General features: G+C 40.7%; 2 protein-coding genes across 3 annotated transcripts; one reads left to right on the plus strand and one right to left on the minus strand.

The window, feature by feature from the left end:
• Nucleotides 1-147: 147 nt before the first annotated feature.
• si:ch211-244b2.3 (uncharacterized protein LOC557230 homolog) lies at nt 148-5,135 on the plus strand. The gene is made up of 11 exons (XM_063905523.1): nt 148-315; nt 394-433; nt 1,574-1,703; nt 2,289-2,433; nt 2,774-2,894; nt 2,982-3,057; nt 3,182-3,281; nt 3,406-3,511; nt 3,632-3,713; nt 4,132-4,304; nt 4,416-5,135. Exons 1-11 carry the CDS (start codon nt 313-315, stop codon nt 4,475-4,477), a joined length of 1,038 nt encoding a protein of 345 aa, XP_063761593.1. The 5' UTR covers nt 148-312; the 3' UTR covers nt 4,478-5,135.
• Nucleotides 5,136-5,191: 56 nt separating this feature from the next.
• On the minus strand, nt 5,192-16,088 carry scyl2 (SCY1 like pseudokinase 2). Of its 2 annotated transcripts, XM_063905521.1 has the most exons (19): nt 15,934-16,088; nt 14,010-14,206; nt 13,721-13,878; nt 13,139-13,283; nt 12,746-12,895; nt 12,431-12,652; nt 12,120-12,236; nt 11,870-11,995; nt 11,266-11,442; nt 11,023-11,034; nt 10,731-10,853; nt 10,407-10,520; nt 10,143-10,275; nt 9,467-9,585; nt 9,272-9,372; nt 8,899-8,968; nt 8,673-8,750; nt 8,455-8,577; nt 5,192-7,801 (listed from the first exon to the last, which is right to left on the minus strand). In XM_063905521.1, the coding sequence occupies exons 2-19, from the start codon at nt 14,190-14,192 to the stop codon at nt 7,181-7,183; spliced, it is 2,772 nt and encodes a 923-aa protein (XP_063761591.1). In that variant the 5' UTR covers nt 14,193-14,206; nt 15,934-16,088; the 3' UTR covers nt 5,192-7,180. The 2 variants fall into 2 exon arrangements, with proteins under 2 accessions (XP_063761591.1, XP_063761592.1); XM_063905522.1 differs by lacking the exon at nt 11,023-11,034.
• Nucleotides 16,089-16,247: the final 159 nt, after the last annotated feature.

Raw genomic sequence — 16,247 nt, forward strand, 5'->3', positions numbered from 1 at the left:
GACTTTTACTTGTAACAGAGTATTCCTACACTCTGGTACTTTTACTTTTACTCAAATACACGATCTGAGTACTTTTCCCACCTCTGGGTGTGACCTTATTCAAAATCTATATTTTAAAGTCGTAATCCTTTTACCCTGAAACGAAAGTGAAAGAAAAGCTTCTTTTAAATGGCAACCTTCGCATCGGTTTCTGAGTAACAGATATAAAAGTGGATTTAATGGTGCTATAAAGGATATTGTTCAAGGACTGTATTTCTTTTTGTTTCCCTTCTTTAATCAGAATTTTTCTGCGGACAGTACTTTCGTAACGTCATGGTGAGTGTTTGTCACGGAATCACTTCAGACACTAAAAGTTTCTTTATGATGTGAGATTAATGTATTTGTCACTCACAGGAAAATGTACGGCAGACGGCAGATTGGCAAGGGACTGGAGGTCTGTATGACTCGATATTTAAAATTCCTGAATTAATTCTTAGTCTGCAGTTTAGCCTTTTAGCTTACTGTTTCCCATCTGTTTTACAGTAAGACTCCAAGAACCCCAATGCTTCAAAAAATTGGATTATAATATTTATTTAAAAACAATGAAAGAGTGTTACCAGAAAACAGATATGACACTAATAATAACAATAGCACATATTTCAATGAAGTCAGACATAAGTTGTCATATGGGTCATTCCAGTATTGGAGGACATTTTGACATCAAAACTTTTTTAAAAAATGAATCCTTTATTTTCTATTTGTTTGGTATGTAATTTATAAAAACAGGTAGAAAAGAATCACAAAAAAAAAAGATTTGGCGCGATCAGGCATCAATGGTACACTTTCTATTCGATATTGTATTTGTTGCTTTTCAACAGCGCTCAATGGGGGCTAGAACTTTAAAATCAACAGCAATCAATTTTAAATAAACAAAAAAAAGGAATTCATAATCTGGGAACATTTTTAAAACGTGTAGATTATGCTAAATTATATATATGTTTGTTCACTTCCTCTGCCAATCTAAAAAGGTTTCAGTGTCAGGGTTGCACGAATGTTGACGGACACAGCGTCAGTGCAATATTACTGTTATTTAAAATAGGTTGATGATTTAACAAATTGATTTTACAAATACAATAGAGATCTATCAACAGAATAATAATTTAAACAATTTAAAAATAGCCTATTTAAAATGTTATATTACACATACAAATCGGTTACCAAGAAGTTGGGACAAGCAAACAATGCCAATATAGGGGGTGTTTGTGATCTATTTTCTATTTTGAATAATACTTTGGAACCATTTTTTCTACAACTTTATGTCCATCTTGTCTCAGGACAAGTGTATTTTATACAACAAGTGCATGTTTTAGCATTTTGGCCATGGATTATTTGAATTTTAACATGGGGGACTTAGAATGTCCTCCAATTCTGGAATGACCCAAATGTCACTTTTATCGACTAACTTTATTAGCACATCAGACCGAGACAGTAAAGGAATAAACAGCCATTGTCAAACATTAACCTGACCTTTCAAACCTCCTAGTCATCAATAGAGCAGAAAGATAATAAGATCCCATATGTTGTTGTTTTACAGTCAATGGGAAACATTATGAGTGGCAGCTTTCAAATGGATCTCAATGGCTGCCAATTGACAACGCCCATGTGATCGAGACCCACTACTGCCAACCTGGAGCTAAAGGGATCACCATCAACTTCGGCCATGTGTGAGTGTCTTTACTGATCTGCGATTTTGTAGTTGAAGTCACATTTTTATATATATTATAAGTTTGAACAATTGCTGCAGTTTATGATACAGTATTTAGATTATTTTTTAAAATGTTTTTAGCAGTTTAAGAAAGGATTTGTTTACAAAGCATACAATTACTACATAACAATCCACAAATCCGGAAAAGAAATACAACTTAAAAGGTATAGCTTTTCTCCATTCCATACATTTTTTTTACTAGATTCCATTGTGAGTTAATTAGGTTATTATATTTTAACCCGTCCCTTTTAATCTGTTGTATGCTATTCTTATCACAAGAAATAAGTAAGAATCTTTATTTTCAATTCCCTTTGGACTTTTCCAAAGTAAAAAAGTTATAAGATTGTTGTTTAAAGCAATGCCAAAAATATTTGACATTTCTCTTATGGTAATTAGATTATTAAGGGAATAAAAACTGCATTGGTCCTGATGATGGTGACATAATTGATACAACACTCAGAAGAATGTGTTTGGTTTAAGTGCAATATAACAATGTTTTACAATCAAATAAGCATCTCAAACCTTATCCAACGTGTCTCCACAGGAAGGTGTTCATAGACTTCGATAAACTGCAGACTCAGAATGCAGATCTGAAAGTGCAGAGACTCAGCTCCCTCTCTCCGGGCCAGACGGAGGACATAGGCTGGTACTTCAGAGATGACCAGCTGTGGCGTGAATTTGGATCCCAGGTGAGGGAAAACTCAGGCAGCTACCATTGAATTTGTCTCAGTTTTCACAAGCGGTGGAAGAAGTATTCAGTGTATAAATGTAGTCCTACACAAATCAGTTTTAAGGTTTTGGGCTTTCTCTCTTATCCTTACATTTTGATGGATATTAAATCATTTTGAACATGCATTGAAAGGAAAAAAAAAATCACTGAAGTGGGGCTGATAACAACTCAAAGAATGAAATGTGGCCCTGACTACGACCCAAGGTGGAAGTAAATAAGGTAGCATACGGACAAATTCCAGTGAAGTCCACCCTCAAAGGTTTACTTACATTTTTTAGTAACACACTTTTATCCCCAAGTGCTCCAACATGCAGTCCTCATCCATCAGCAGTGGAGATGTGGAGCGTCAGTTCACTCTTAACCCTCAAGGATCTTTCAACTTCACAGTGGGCTCGTCAAGATACTCACTAGACTTCTCAAGTATGGGATCTTTCTATCATTTTCTCCTGTGAGCTCAATTAATTAAGTATATGTCTCTTCATCAAACTAACTGATTTTATTCGGCAGCCAATACACAAACAAACTGCGTCACAGGCATGCGCCGGGATTTACGAAGGCGTCCTAAATTGGCTTCCAACACAAGGTGAGATTTCATCTGTAGGAGTTTTAACATTCGAAATGTTTACATGTTTAAATATACACTAAATATGACTAGAGAGGGAATTTCAGTGATAAACCTCTGAATAAAAGTATGTTTTTCTCTGCAGCCAAAACTCCACCTTAGCTTCCTCCTCCCAGCTCACAGTTGGAGGCTACAGGTGGGAGTTCATGGGAGAAGAGGGGATATGGACAGAGTACAAAGCACATGTAAGTAGGGCATCCACAAGGCTAGTTGTAGCAATAGGTAATAAACAGAACCCATAACATTTTTTTTATTCTCAGCCAGCAAATGTGTTGAATGTATTTAACTTATCTTTCTATATGTGTGTAGATATGTTCATTTGATAGCACTGCCCTTGAGAGCCAATACCAGCTGAATCCACAGGGCCAGCTTCACTTCAAGATTAAAAGATTTTCATACACGCTGGATTTCTCTAGTAAGGAACACACATAAAGCTACAAAGCCACTCTTCTAAACCAAACAATCAATTGTTTTGGTTTTTTTTAAGTAGAGCAGTTTGAATTGCCACTTAAACCCTGTAGCTTGTGTGTTTTAGGCATGTGTCAAGTCAATGACAATATTGGGACCTGGAGAGCAGTGAGGAGGACTGCTGACTCTGGAAATCAACAACACAGCAGGTCAGGAGATACATTTCACCACAGGAAAACACCTCCACCTCAATAATGCTAAATAACCTTTGAACACATACCATACTGCTTGTTTGAATTAACCATTCAAAGTCAAGTCCCCTGATTTGAAGAGATACTGCTTCAACCTCCTAATAATTCATTTTGTTTGTGGTCTTAAGTAGAAAGGGGTTAAAAAACTAAAACTGAAACACCTTAATTTGACCCATTATTAACAAATGAAATAGATTATAAGGTCTACAACCACTTTCCTTATTCCCTTCCCATTTGTAAATACATTTTCTGCTAGACTCATGTTTTTGTCTCTTAATTGCCAAATCTGCCTGGCAACACCAGCTCATTGAATGTGGCAGTAATATGTGAACAGTGGATGTAAGCTACTCTAAATATGGTCCACATATTATTTCAGTTTGGGAACTTTACCACGATGGCTGTTTCAGGATATCGACGGAATATGGACAGATTATTCCAATTCCAAAAGCAGCATTTCCAGTCAGGACATTGAGCGCCAGTACCAACAGACCCCGTCAGGCTCTATGAAGTTTACTGCCAAAAACTTTAGCTATGAGCTGAACTTCTCAGGTGATCTAAAATTCTGTTTTCCCCCTTCCAAAATAAGGTGGTCATTTTACAGTGATGAATCATTCTGTATATCAGAAGTCCAGATTTATATTCAATTGGTGTCTTTTGCAGCCATGACTCAGAAGAACCTGTCCACCACCACCACCCGATCAGTGCGGAGACTCACCCAGTGACTTTGGGACGGCACTGGAAGTAGAGCTCAAAGGTCAACCTAATGTCTGGAAAAAGTTGTAGAAAGTCTTTTGTGGTTGAACAGATAAGTAATGTCGAATAAAAAAGGAACTCGAGCCATGTCACTTAAAGTCAGAGTCAGTTGGGGCTTAAGACAATTTAAATAGAAATCTTCGGGTGTGGAGAACCTATCTTTGTTTGAGGCTAGCGTCTTGTGGCTACATTAGCGGCAAGTAGCATAAAACTCACAAACCTATGACCAGCATGTCAGCAGTGAAGTTTTATTGTTGGTAATTTGTTCACCAGTTTCCAAAAGAAATAAAGAGTACATGAATGCAATATATCTTATTCTGCTGCATCAACTTAGATGTCTTTTGTTAAAAATGGTCAGAAAATCTTATAGCACAGAAATGCTAAATCAGGCAAGTACTCTTAATGAAGGATAAAGACCTCTTTTTAGCATCCTAACGTGTTTATGATTCATGAATACCGTCTTTTAAACATTTACTTTTAGACAAGATACCTTTTTTACCTTGAACCAAAAACAATTACCCGTAAAGATGTATATTTTAAGCTCTCTACTAATTGTGTATGAACATCCAAAAATACTGCCATGTGATGTCTGAAATTCTTTTCTGAATTAAAGGAACTTAAACTCTACTGTCTAATGCAGTGATTCAAGCCATCACACAAATAACCAGCAGCCTTTGAGAGGGTTAGATTGTGTACTTTCCTTTATATTTACAGATGTTCAGTGAACCACCTCAGAGACCAGCACCTCAACACATAAAACAAGGGCAACACTACACATACATCGACAGCAGTGGCATACAAACATTCTCATAGAAGAATACGCTTTCTGCTTTGGGATTCTGCTAGGATATGTGACGCACGCTTAACAGATCACATCCACTTGAGATGAAATCAAAACCGGCACGCGGTTTACGCCGAATCACTGAAACGTGCAGTCTTGTATGACAGAAATTGAGGAATGTAGAGTCAAATGCACCTGCCAGAGAGCTCACGTTGTTTAGGAGGCATTAATATCCAATAACAAACGGCGTATTAACAATCATTGTGAGCAGAAACACACTGACCGAGATCTAAAAACCGTAAGTGCTGTACTTCCAAAATGTAAGATTTAGAATGAATACACCTTTTTAGAAAATTTGACGTTTTTTTCTGTCGAGTGGAGATTCATGTTAGGAGCCCATCCATGTTCCCGCTCAACTACCGACAAGGATTATTGCACCAACTCATCTAAGGCCTCTCAACCATTATCACAGGGATGTAAAAATGCCCTCACAGAGCAACCCATCTTTAAATAACTATATTATATATACACTTCATCATAACCAGCACTGCTCCTCAGACAGCTGAAAAGTGCTGAAAATATATAGCGATCATCTTCATCATTGTATAAATTGGTCAACAGAACAAGGAGGATTTCGAGGCGCTTATAAACTTCATCAGAGAAAATCCAAATAGATGTGTTTCTCGCTGGAATCATGATCGGAAAATGTGCTAACAAAGCAAACTTTAGATCTTTTGTGGTCAAGTTCAGTAACATGCGAAGCAAGTCATTTGAGAAGCAAATACAGCGGATTAAAAACTGAAATTAATACTTGAGTAACAGATGAGTGCTGTCTGTCTAACCCTACACATGTAACCATTTAAGGCACAACAGCCTAAGCAGTGCGGGTGTTCCTTCAGTTTGCCTTTAGCATTAGCATCTTTTTAAAGGACACTGCCGTAATAGCTACTCCACACATCCTATTCCACTATAAGACACATAAATCGTTCAAACTGCATTTACAGAGGTTGAGGTTTTAGATACCAGAGGAGGTGAAATAGTCGTCAACAACCAGAGAAAAGTAACCCTTCCCTTTTCAACATGCTGGCTCAGAAGCAAATAAGAGCATGTTTTGCAGCTTTTGAACCTGATGTTGAAAGAATAAGACAAAAGGGTTAAAGAAAAAAGAGCAAACTGGATCATCAGTCCACATGGAGGTGCTGCAGAGACTCAGTTACTATGGAGACAGACTGCAGTGGGGCTACTTTCCTGTTGGGCTTCCCATTTTTCCTCCTTTCAGATTGTCTCTGGAGGAGCTTCCTGGATGCAGATCAGTGCTATACTTCAAGCCCCCTCCCACCAGGCTCTGACATTTTATTTAAATTTTAAGCCAACTCTCGGATCCCTTTAGACATGCAGCCAAGTCTAAAATAGTCCGGAGAAGCAATTAACATACAGAAGCCTGAATATGAGCAGATGTGAAGCCACTTTTTCCTTTTTTTTCTGCTAATTTTGGGGTGATTCTGATTCAGGAAAGCCACTCAATCACTCATGAAATGAACACAAAACTCTCCTGAATTAACTGAGTTGGGATTCATCTCAACCCACGACGTTGGGACGCCCAAGAACGTCAAGTAGAAAAACAGTAGGAAACCCCAGCATGTAAAGAAACACAGCTTAGAAGAATTAGGACCCGCCCCAGCCTTTTGTCCTTGTGGTCAAGTAGAAATGGAATTAGGCGCAGGTTAATTTGCCAGCCGAATGTTAGCAGGATTTATAATGATGTTTAAAAATACACACAGCAATACGCTTGATCGGATTTGAAATCTTCACATTCAATCAGTGTCTTGTTCTGCGAGAATTCAAGGTTCTTTTATCCAAAATTACTAAAAGAATATATTTAACCTGGCATCTAGCCGAACAAGTCCTTCAGATCGTTGTTGACGGACGCGCTATGTTTAATTCCACTTTGGTTCAGGGGGCTGGGGGCAGCAGCGGGTTGAGCAAAGTTCTGCGGGCTGAAAAAGGGGTTTGCTTGCATCCCGAAGCCACTGGGCACCCCTCCCATAGCAACAGGAGCACCGTGCATCTGAGTCTGAGCGTTCTGGGCCGAACCAAACTGATTAAGCCAAGGGGTGTTGGTGCTGGGTGGGGCCATTTGGTTGAGGGTGACTTTGGGCTGGCTGGGTTTAAAAAGACTGTCCAACGCTGACAAGTCTTTATTCGTCTGCCCGATGGGTCCTTGATTCTGCGTCAGAGCTCCGAAGTTTGGGGTACTGGTGGTGGTGGCCATGCCGCTGTAGAGGCCAGGGCCCGCGGGACGCATGCCCATCCCGGTGCCTCCTGCCTGGAAGCTCATGGGCGGGTTGAAGCCGTTGGAGACCGGTGCGCCCATGGAGCCCACCATGGGGCCAGCGGAGGGGAAGGCAGCGATGGTGGAGCCCTGCATCGGGGCGGGTCGAGCCGTGTTGGCCAATGAAAGGCTGTTTAGAGAGGTCATGTTGTTGAGCAGGCTGCTAGTCAGATCTTTAGTCTGCAAGAAAAGGAAAATGCGGGTTTAAACTCCTCATGAGACCATGAGAGGCAAAAGAGAGTGTGGGTGAAAAATCATGGAGATATATTGTTTTTAAGTCAGATCTAATTATGTTCGTGGCTTAAGAACAGACGGAGGAAAAATATTTTTGCCTGCATGATCCTCGACATATATTATGTGAACACTAACCCGGGCATGGATAAATCATCTGGAATAAACCATGAGAGATTTCAGTCGTATTTATGACTGGGGAGAAATTATTGGTTTTCTTTTGTTACTTCCGTAGGTCACCGGGCTATCCCTCTGCTTCTTAATGTTTAAACATATCTTTTTGTTGACAGTTGGCATAAAGTATTCCTCTGTCTGGAGCCTAAATTTAATTTACTTATTCAAGGATAAGGGTGGTAGGAGCAGGTGGTGGTGAAGAGCAAACATTTATCAACTAGAAAATGAAAAATCTTCCCCTTACTCATTTAATTTAGGGCATTAGAAAAGTCAGGCTGGCAAACCTTTTTTTAACTGTACTTAAGTCATAAATATAGCAGGGAAAACTATTTAGATCAGAAAATGTATCTCTTTTTCCTCCCTTGCCTCTCGGGGCTTCTGTAGTTTGTGTTCAGCTGTTTATGCACACAGATGTTTTCAGGCGTTACCTTTGTGTTGGAGTTGTTGGCTGGTTTGATGCTCTGTGGAGCTAAAGGCTGCTGGTTCCTCAGCTTGGTGGCCTGCTCCTGCTCCTTAGCCAATCGCTGCTTCTCCTCCAGAGTCAGAGACATCTATGGGGGTGCAAAACAAGAGAGACCATGGACAAATTAGACTGCTTCCTAAAGGTGAACATTTCTGGATATGAGGTATGACATTGATTTCATACTCTGTTAGGCTGTGCGGCGGCTGCTGCAGGTCCATTCTCTTTTCCATTAACCCCAGAGCTGCCGAAGATATCATCAATCTGAAAAAAAGACACATTTAAACTGAACCATTGAGGCACAGAGAGGTGAAACACTTGCATCTCCAGGAACTGTTAATGTAAAAAGAGAAAAATTGTTGTTCACACGACTGTAAATATATCTCAAGTTGTCATAGAAACACCCTCTCACCTGGTTGCTGCTGTTAGCAGGGCTCTTGTTCATCTCTGTTTGGTTCCCTGGGTTTGGGATGTTTAGACTCCTGTTAGAAGAGACACAATGAACTAAATGAGGAAGCGATGGATTTTGAATAGAGGCGTTTATAAGAGCCTGGTTAGTCTTCTATTGTCTTTGAGTACCGTAAATAGCGCTATATAAATGTGATTTTAGTATTACATTATTATTCATGTGCCCAGGATCAAATGCTAATTGCTTTCTGAGACAGATCCATTACCCTAGATAATAGTTTGTATAAATTCTTCATTAATATGCATAACCATTTCAGATTTAATCAGAGAGATTCCAAAGGAGGATATAGTGGGGGGTGATTAAATGTGACACCCACCTCTGCTGCTCCTGCATGACGTGCAGCTGCTCCAACTTGGTCTTGTGTTCGGCCTCCATCCGACTCAGCATTTCCCGTATGACCGCCATGAACGAGTTAAACTGAAATGTGGGACGAATCGGATATTACATAAAAATGAGAAAAAGCAAATATGCAGGTGATACAAAATATGTTGCATGTGTTGCTGTGCAGTACCTGGTTAAGGTTGAGGTTGTTGTCTATGCTAAGGGAGACCAGGTGCGGCAGGATCTTGGTGGCAAGGTGCTCTTTGGGGATGCCCAGCTTCTTGTGGCTAAAGGTGCACTTATAGATTCCTACAGTGAGGAGAGGGCAAATCAAATAACCAATAATTAAAAAATATGTTTAAAAATGCCAGTAAGTATTGATGCACACAGGGAAATATCTGAGACTGTTTTTATCTGTAAAAAAATAACTCTACAAACATTTGAATTCAATTGCATTTCAATAACGAAATATGTCTATTTAAATATTACATTTTTCCTCCCAAATGGCATCAAGGCCTTCTCTTACTTTTCCTCAAACAAATCTCACAATCAAAAATATCTCCCCTTTCTAGATAAATCAAATTCAGCTAAAAAACAAATTGCAGAAAATCATATCCTTTGTCTAAAATGGTTAACTTTACCGGCGGAAGAAAGTCCAACATATTCTTAAAAGAACTTGCAGTTGTCTTCTTCACTCACACCAAAAAAAACTGAAAACCTGTGTGTGTGTGTGTGTGTGTGTGTGTGTGTGTGTGTGTGTGTGTGTGTGTGTGTGTGTGTGTGTGTGTGTGTGTGTGTGTGTGGGGCTGTTTTAGATTTGTTTTTAACAGATATCGGGTTGAGTGTGCCGTGCCCTTTTTCTTTACCCAGAATTCCCATGAGTACTGCTGGTTCTCTGGAGGGGATCTGTTGTAGGAAGGGCAGGATCTCATCGATGACGTACCACTTGTCGAGATATTCCAAAATCTTCCCCAGGCACACCAGGGAGTTCACTCGTACCTACACGGTAACATGGAAAGATACTTTTATTTCAGACATTTCGGTAGTTGGTGAAAGTACGATACATGTACTATTGTTGCCTAGGGAACAGTACAAGTCGAGAGCAGAAAATGTTAATGGTGGAGACTCACAGCAAGTGAAGAGGTCTGTAGGCAGGCAGATTTGATTCGAGGGATGAGAGCGTTCTTCATGGACGGGTACTCTATCAGGTTGGCAAACGTGGGGATGATGTTCAGGCACAGCTCCTGCACAGCCACGGATACCAAACAATTTAGGAATTCTGACATTTATATGATGCCAATGCATTCAATCTAACTGTGCTCTGAAAAGCAGCACTGATAAGCACCAGAGGAACGGAATAATATACACAATTATGCCATAATACGTAATTGATTTAGTGTTGATTTAGTGTTGGCAAAACTTCAAATACTAAGCAGCACTATCCCCCCCCATACCTGGATCTGTACAGAAGGCGCTTCGAGAGCTCTGTAGACCATAGGCAGCACGCTGTTCTTAATCTCCTCTGAGGGTGTCTTGGTCAACAGCAGGTCCATCTTCTGCAGGAATATCAGCAGGATCTGCGCAGCACAGGGACCCAGTCAGGGAAACCAAGCTCATGCTGTTCTCTACATATGACTGAAGTAGTAAGAGGCAGAGGCGGTGCTATAGGTGGCTTTAGTTAAGCTTTAATTTCTATAGACAACGCAAACTAGTGACTGGAGTATATTCACAACAGAGACCACTCACCATGTTACTAGCCTGAGGATGCATGGGAAGAGAAATACAGAGAGAGACAAGTCTTGATAAAGTGACAGAGCAAACCCAAACAGAGCATGCTCTTTAGTCTGTTATATCAAATCTCCAACATAAAAATGTCAAAGGAGAGAAATGATCTTGCAAAGACTTAAAGAGGAAAGCACATTCTAGCCAAAGCACACCAACTATAATAATGTTTAACACTTGACCAACTGGTTCTGTGAGGGGGTGTACCTGAACGGGCTCCTGCTGCTTGAAAACAGGCGTGAGGTCCGGCATGATGAGCCGCACGTACTCGTCCTTAGTGCACTCCTCTGCAATCAGCAGCACGTTGGGCAGCACAAAGGGAACCATGTCCGGGTTGACAAACTCTGAAGTCAGAGCCGGCAAGATCCGATACACCACCACTCTCTGAGAGACAGGAGAGGGTTACAGAAGCCATGAAAGAATAGTCAAACTGTATGATCATGAAGAGTTCTCAAGGGAGCACGTTTAACAAACTAGAGTATAAATATGTACAGAGAAAAGGGAAGACGAAACAGTGCCAGACTCACAAGTGTTTTTGTACTGTTTGAGTTAATGCACACAGCTTAACAGAAACAGAAGCATTCAAAAGCATTATGACAGTAACATGAGTAATCAGTTAATCAGCAAGTTGGACCTCAAAATAGATCTAAACATGCAGTACCCATTCAGTAAACAGATCTAGAAAATATTGTAGCTTAGTTAACACTAAAAGTTTTTAGAGATAACTAAGTCCTGGTTACAGTGAATGATAGGTCTGGTTCTGATTAGCTCTTACACTTTTAACCTGATAACCAAACGTACAGGCAATTACCTTGGGTAGTTTGGGCAGAACTTTGGGGAGGCTTTTGTAGAACTGGGACTTCTGTAGGTTGTCTCTCTGGAAGAGGGAGTCAAAATACTGCAGGGTCACAGCGCCCACGTCGTCAAAAAATGGAATCTGAATTTTACAACACAACAGAAAGAGACTAAATGTAACTTAAAAGAAAAGTCAGATCCAATCAGATATCACCCACATAAGCTTTCGTTGGTATCTCCAGACATGTAGAGCCAACAATGCAAACCTTGGTCATCTGATCTGCATCCGGTCGCACGTTAGGTGTGACGCTGAGCAGCATTTTGACATGTTCCCGAACTTCCTCCGGGAGCTTGTTCAGCACAGCTGGACTTATGCTGCTCAGCTAAAAATGACAAACATAGACAGAATGGATCACAACCGAGATTGCAACTTGTGTTTTAGTGGTAAATGTAACAAACTCTTGAGATATTCTTAAAAATGTAGTCATGCAGCAAACATTGGCAGAAGCTCGAGCCCTTTTTAGCTTATCCTGTGTGTCCTTATCCTGAAGTTTGTCACGAGGACAGCTCCACCCACCTGGTCCAGTTGCCGGCTGAAGCTCTTGAATATGTCGTGCTTGTTGACTTGGAAAACAGGCTTGCCCTCGTTGAAGACGGCATGCATGACCACACCCAGCGAGTACATGTCGGAGGCGGAGTCACAGCTGACAGACAGGATGTACTCGGGGGCCAGGTACTCGGGGTTAGGGAGGGAGAGTGGGGGGAGGTTGGGCTCCCACTCTTTACATGTGTACTTAAGCTGAGGAAGATGAAAGAACATGAGGAAATAAATATGTGACAATACAACAAGATGTTATTTTGGTAGAGCATTGAAAATCATAGTGATCCACACCTCAGCGTCTGAGGGGTTGTTGGAGGAGATGCTGAAGTCAAAGCCCATGATCTTCCAGGCTCCGCTCTTGTTGAGGATGATGTTCTCTGGACACAAGTTGCCGTGGACCATTTTTACCCCACTGTGGAGGAAAGACAACCCCTCTGAGATCTGAAGGAATGGAGAAATTAAAATGTAAGTGTTTGGCGTTAAAGGGTGAAAAGCTTTCTGTTATAAATACATTATTAATACATGGTTTCTATGGCAGGCCTTTTCTAGTTTGATCAGCCATAAATGATTTACAAAGCTGTAAATAACACCATATGGGAACACGTGAGAAAATAATGAGGTCCAATGAACTTGAAATTGAGGTGTAGTTGTAGTTTGAGCCAGCTAACCTGTCTGCACTCTCACCTGCAGCAGTCCAAACTTGGTCTCCACGTCGTACAGTTTGTGCTCCTTGATGTCGGTGGGCAGGGGGGTGGGCAGGTTCTCCCACTGGCCCAGCACGTTGGCCAGACTTGCAAACACCGGCTCCGTGCAGAAGGCCAAGCAGTCTCTGGGGGCCAAACAGAAAATCTATATCAGTATCATTTGAAAGATCCGCTTTGTAAATGTTAAGTTATTCCTGAAAAGGCACTGAGGAAAAAGCGATACAGAAACATTTTGAGTTTTGAGTTTCCCCAGGTGTAAGTCTAAAAGAAAAAGCTGCAGAAAAGAAAGTAACTTAAAAGACAGCCTCAACCTTATCTGGCCCTCAGGGGCATAAATTATTCAGTCTACAGAGTCTTTGATCTTGACAAGCTCCTGCTCACATATGCACAAACAGAGGCAGGCAAAATACATTTGTTATGCAACTTTGTCAAGCCCTTTGAGTAGTTACTCATTCCTAGGTGTGTGTGTGTGTGTGTGTGTGTGTGTGTGTGTGTGTGTGTGCGTGTGTGTGTGTGTGTGTGTGTGTGTGTGTGTGTGTGTGTGTGTGTGTGTGTTTATCACCGTGACTCTTCAAGAGGATGCTGCACAGTCAGGAGACGGGGGTGACGCAGTCTTGTCAGCTGTTGCACCCCTTTTTTCAGCGAATCCACAATTTGGTCCTTCTCAAATTTCTGATACTTATCAACCATCTTCTTATCAAACACAAACACTGCCACTTCCTGGAGGGATAAAGAAAGACAACAAGGCACTGAAATTAGCTTTGACATGCACATCCATAGTCAGATTGTTCACATTTAAATCTAAACTTTATGAATGGGGTCTGGTCATGGGAGGATAACAACACACAAACCTGTTTGGTGGACTTCTTGGTGCCGTTATAGATCCTCCAGCACAAGCCAGGACCCCCGCTGGCAATATGTCGTCCAACCTCAAACTCCCGTGTCACAGGGTTGCCCATGACAGCGCTGGTGACATCTGCCGTCACCTTGGTGACGGTGCTTTTCAGCTTGTTAAGCATAGACTCCATGTTCATGCCTGACCTGGCAACTGAAGTGTGAGTGGAGAAAACAGTGATGGACCACCCAGGACAGGTAAGCAAGAAAAATAAAAGAGGTACAGAACAGTCAGTCTAATGTCAGCTAAAGTATTTTCAATCAATGAAGGACGCAACTGCATATTAAACTTTTCTAGCTCAGCAAAAGCATTCAACAATCAGTTTGACACACACTCTAAGGCACCTGCTTGCAAATGTGCACATCAAAGTGCCGTATTGGCTGAGGAGAATAAACACTGTAACAGCCCAAGCTGTCCTCTGAAATATAAAGTGACTCAGGGCAAGCTAAGCAACACACCCCACAATAGGTCATTCTTTTAAAACGCTCTATAGTGACTTGAAAAGCGTGTTAGGCAACAGGAAGCCAGACAAAAGAACGTGGCTGAGAGTAAAGGAGCCAAATCATTTCATTATTACTACTGTATTTCTCCAGGGTTTCTAGAACTCTGATGTTTATTTCACTGCACCGCAACACGGCTGAGAAAGCTACTGACTATAAATTGAGATACACACGGTACTGTATGCATAATATATTGGTTACAGATCCACGCATTAATAGCAATATTGAGCATCCGTATTAAACAAATCAAAAGAGTCTTTATCAAAAATTGAGGGCCCTTGCCAAAACTCACCACAGACAATCCTGTTAATAGAAACCTGCCATAACTGTATTTCTAACTGTATATAATGCTGATATACACTATTACCCTGCACATCCCTTAAGCTCAGCCACTTATGTATCCTCAGCCAACTACTGTAAAACGACATGAACAGAAAAATTGATGATGCACAAAATATGAAATCTATCAATAATCATTGAGAACCTCAGTTTTGTACATGTTTAAAGTCAGTGTCTCAACCTTTCTTAGTTTCGGTCCTTTACTAGATTTCTTATAACAGCCAGGTGTATTAGTATAGTATAGTAGTAGTATAGTGCAAAGAAGTGGAACTGTGATGTACTTAGGGATGGACAGTGAGTCTGCACCAAAAATACAAACCAATGATCTATGGCTATTAAGTCCAATTAATGAACATAAGGCTATATTTAAAGATTGTATCTGCAACAGGTATGAAGGATGTGCACAAAAGCACATGTTTTATCAACGGTATGTTGTTTGCAGTCAAATTACACGTAGTACCACCTGTTAACATTACAATCTGCCTAGACAAACAGAGGAAAACTGAGAGCAGCGTTTTTGGACTAACACCTGCACAGAGCCTAACTAGCACAGTACCTAGCTAGCTAGCTACTGTGCTAGTCATCAAGATACCAGACAGTTTACTTACTATACGAGCTTAATGACATATTTGTGATTTGACCGGCTATTCGTGAGGTTAAACCTTCAAATGATCGGTTGAATCATTTGAATGGTTTATTTGTATCTTGTCAGGACTGTCACGTTTGATTGGGAAATAGCTGTATGTTAGCTAAATTAATCGCCTTGTTTAGCCTGTGACAGTAACCAACGCATCAAAACAAGCACAGCACTGTGGCACTAAGTAAGCAGTTATCAGATATATTTTATCAACATATGTTGCTTTATAAGGATGGCATCATCGTTGCAATATGTTGGATACCGTGAAATACTTTTACACAAATCCATCGCAGGAGCTACTTGCTAACAAGCCAACAATGCGCAAGAACACAGTGACGATACTGTCATTACATAGAGATGGATTCAGTCCCACACTGTCCCCCCGACAACCTCCAGCAACATACCTTATAATGAACAGGGATCTCAGTTTTATGTCTTGTAAAAAGCAGACTCTCAGCTGTCAGTATTGGCTGAGAAACACAGCCCCCATGACTTCACTGGCATACGAAATGAAGTAGCTTTAGTGCGCTAGTAGTGAACGAAACAACCCTACTTCCGGGTTGTCAGGCGCATCAACGTCATCAGAGTTTTTTTTAACTATCTATTTTGCATCCACTCTGTTTACGAATACACTTTGCGTACAATCTCGTGATTCTCAGTTTGACCAAGTGTTCCAAAACAAATCACAGATTTTTGTAAAAAGCCGTAATGATGCACT

This window comes from Eleginops maclovinus, chromosome 17, assembly GCF_036324505.1.
Source record: "Eleginops maclovinus isolate JMC-PN-2008 ecotype Puerto Natales chromosome 17, JC_Emac_rtc_rv5, whole genome shotgun sequence".
NCBI lineage: Eukaryota > Metazoa > Chordata > Actinopteri > Perciformes > Eleginopidae > Eleginops > Eleginops maclovinus.

Excerpts from the sequence above, each read along its gene's own strand:
- si:ch211-244b2.3 (XM_063905523.1), top strand. Across the intron at positions 434-1,573 it reads AGATTGGCAAGGGACTGGAG|TCAATGGGAAACATTATGAG; the intron begins GTCTGTATGACT and ends GTTGTTTTACAG. Across the intron at positions 3,282-3,405 it reads GGACAGAGTACAAAGCACAT|ATATGTTCATTTGATAGCAC; the intron begins GTAAGTAGGGCA and ends ATATGTGTGTAG.
- scyl2 (XM_063905521.1), bottom strand. The coding sequence starts at position 14,192 with ATGAACATGGAGTCTATGCTTAACAAGCTGAAAAGCACCGTCACCAAG. Across the intron at positions 13,284-13,720 it reads CATCCTCTTGAAGAGTCACG|AGACTGCTTGGCCTTCTGCA; the intron begins GTGATAAACACA and ends TTTGGCCCCCAG. Across the intron at positions 9,586-10,142 it reads AGTACTCATGGGAATTCTGG|GAATCTATAAGTGCACCTTT; the intron begins GTAAAGAAAAAG and ends TCCTCACTGTAG.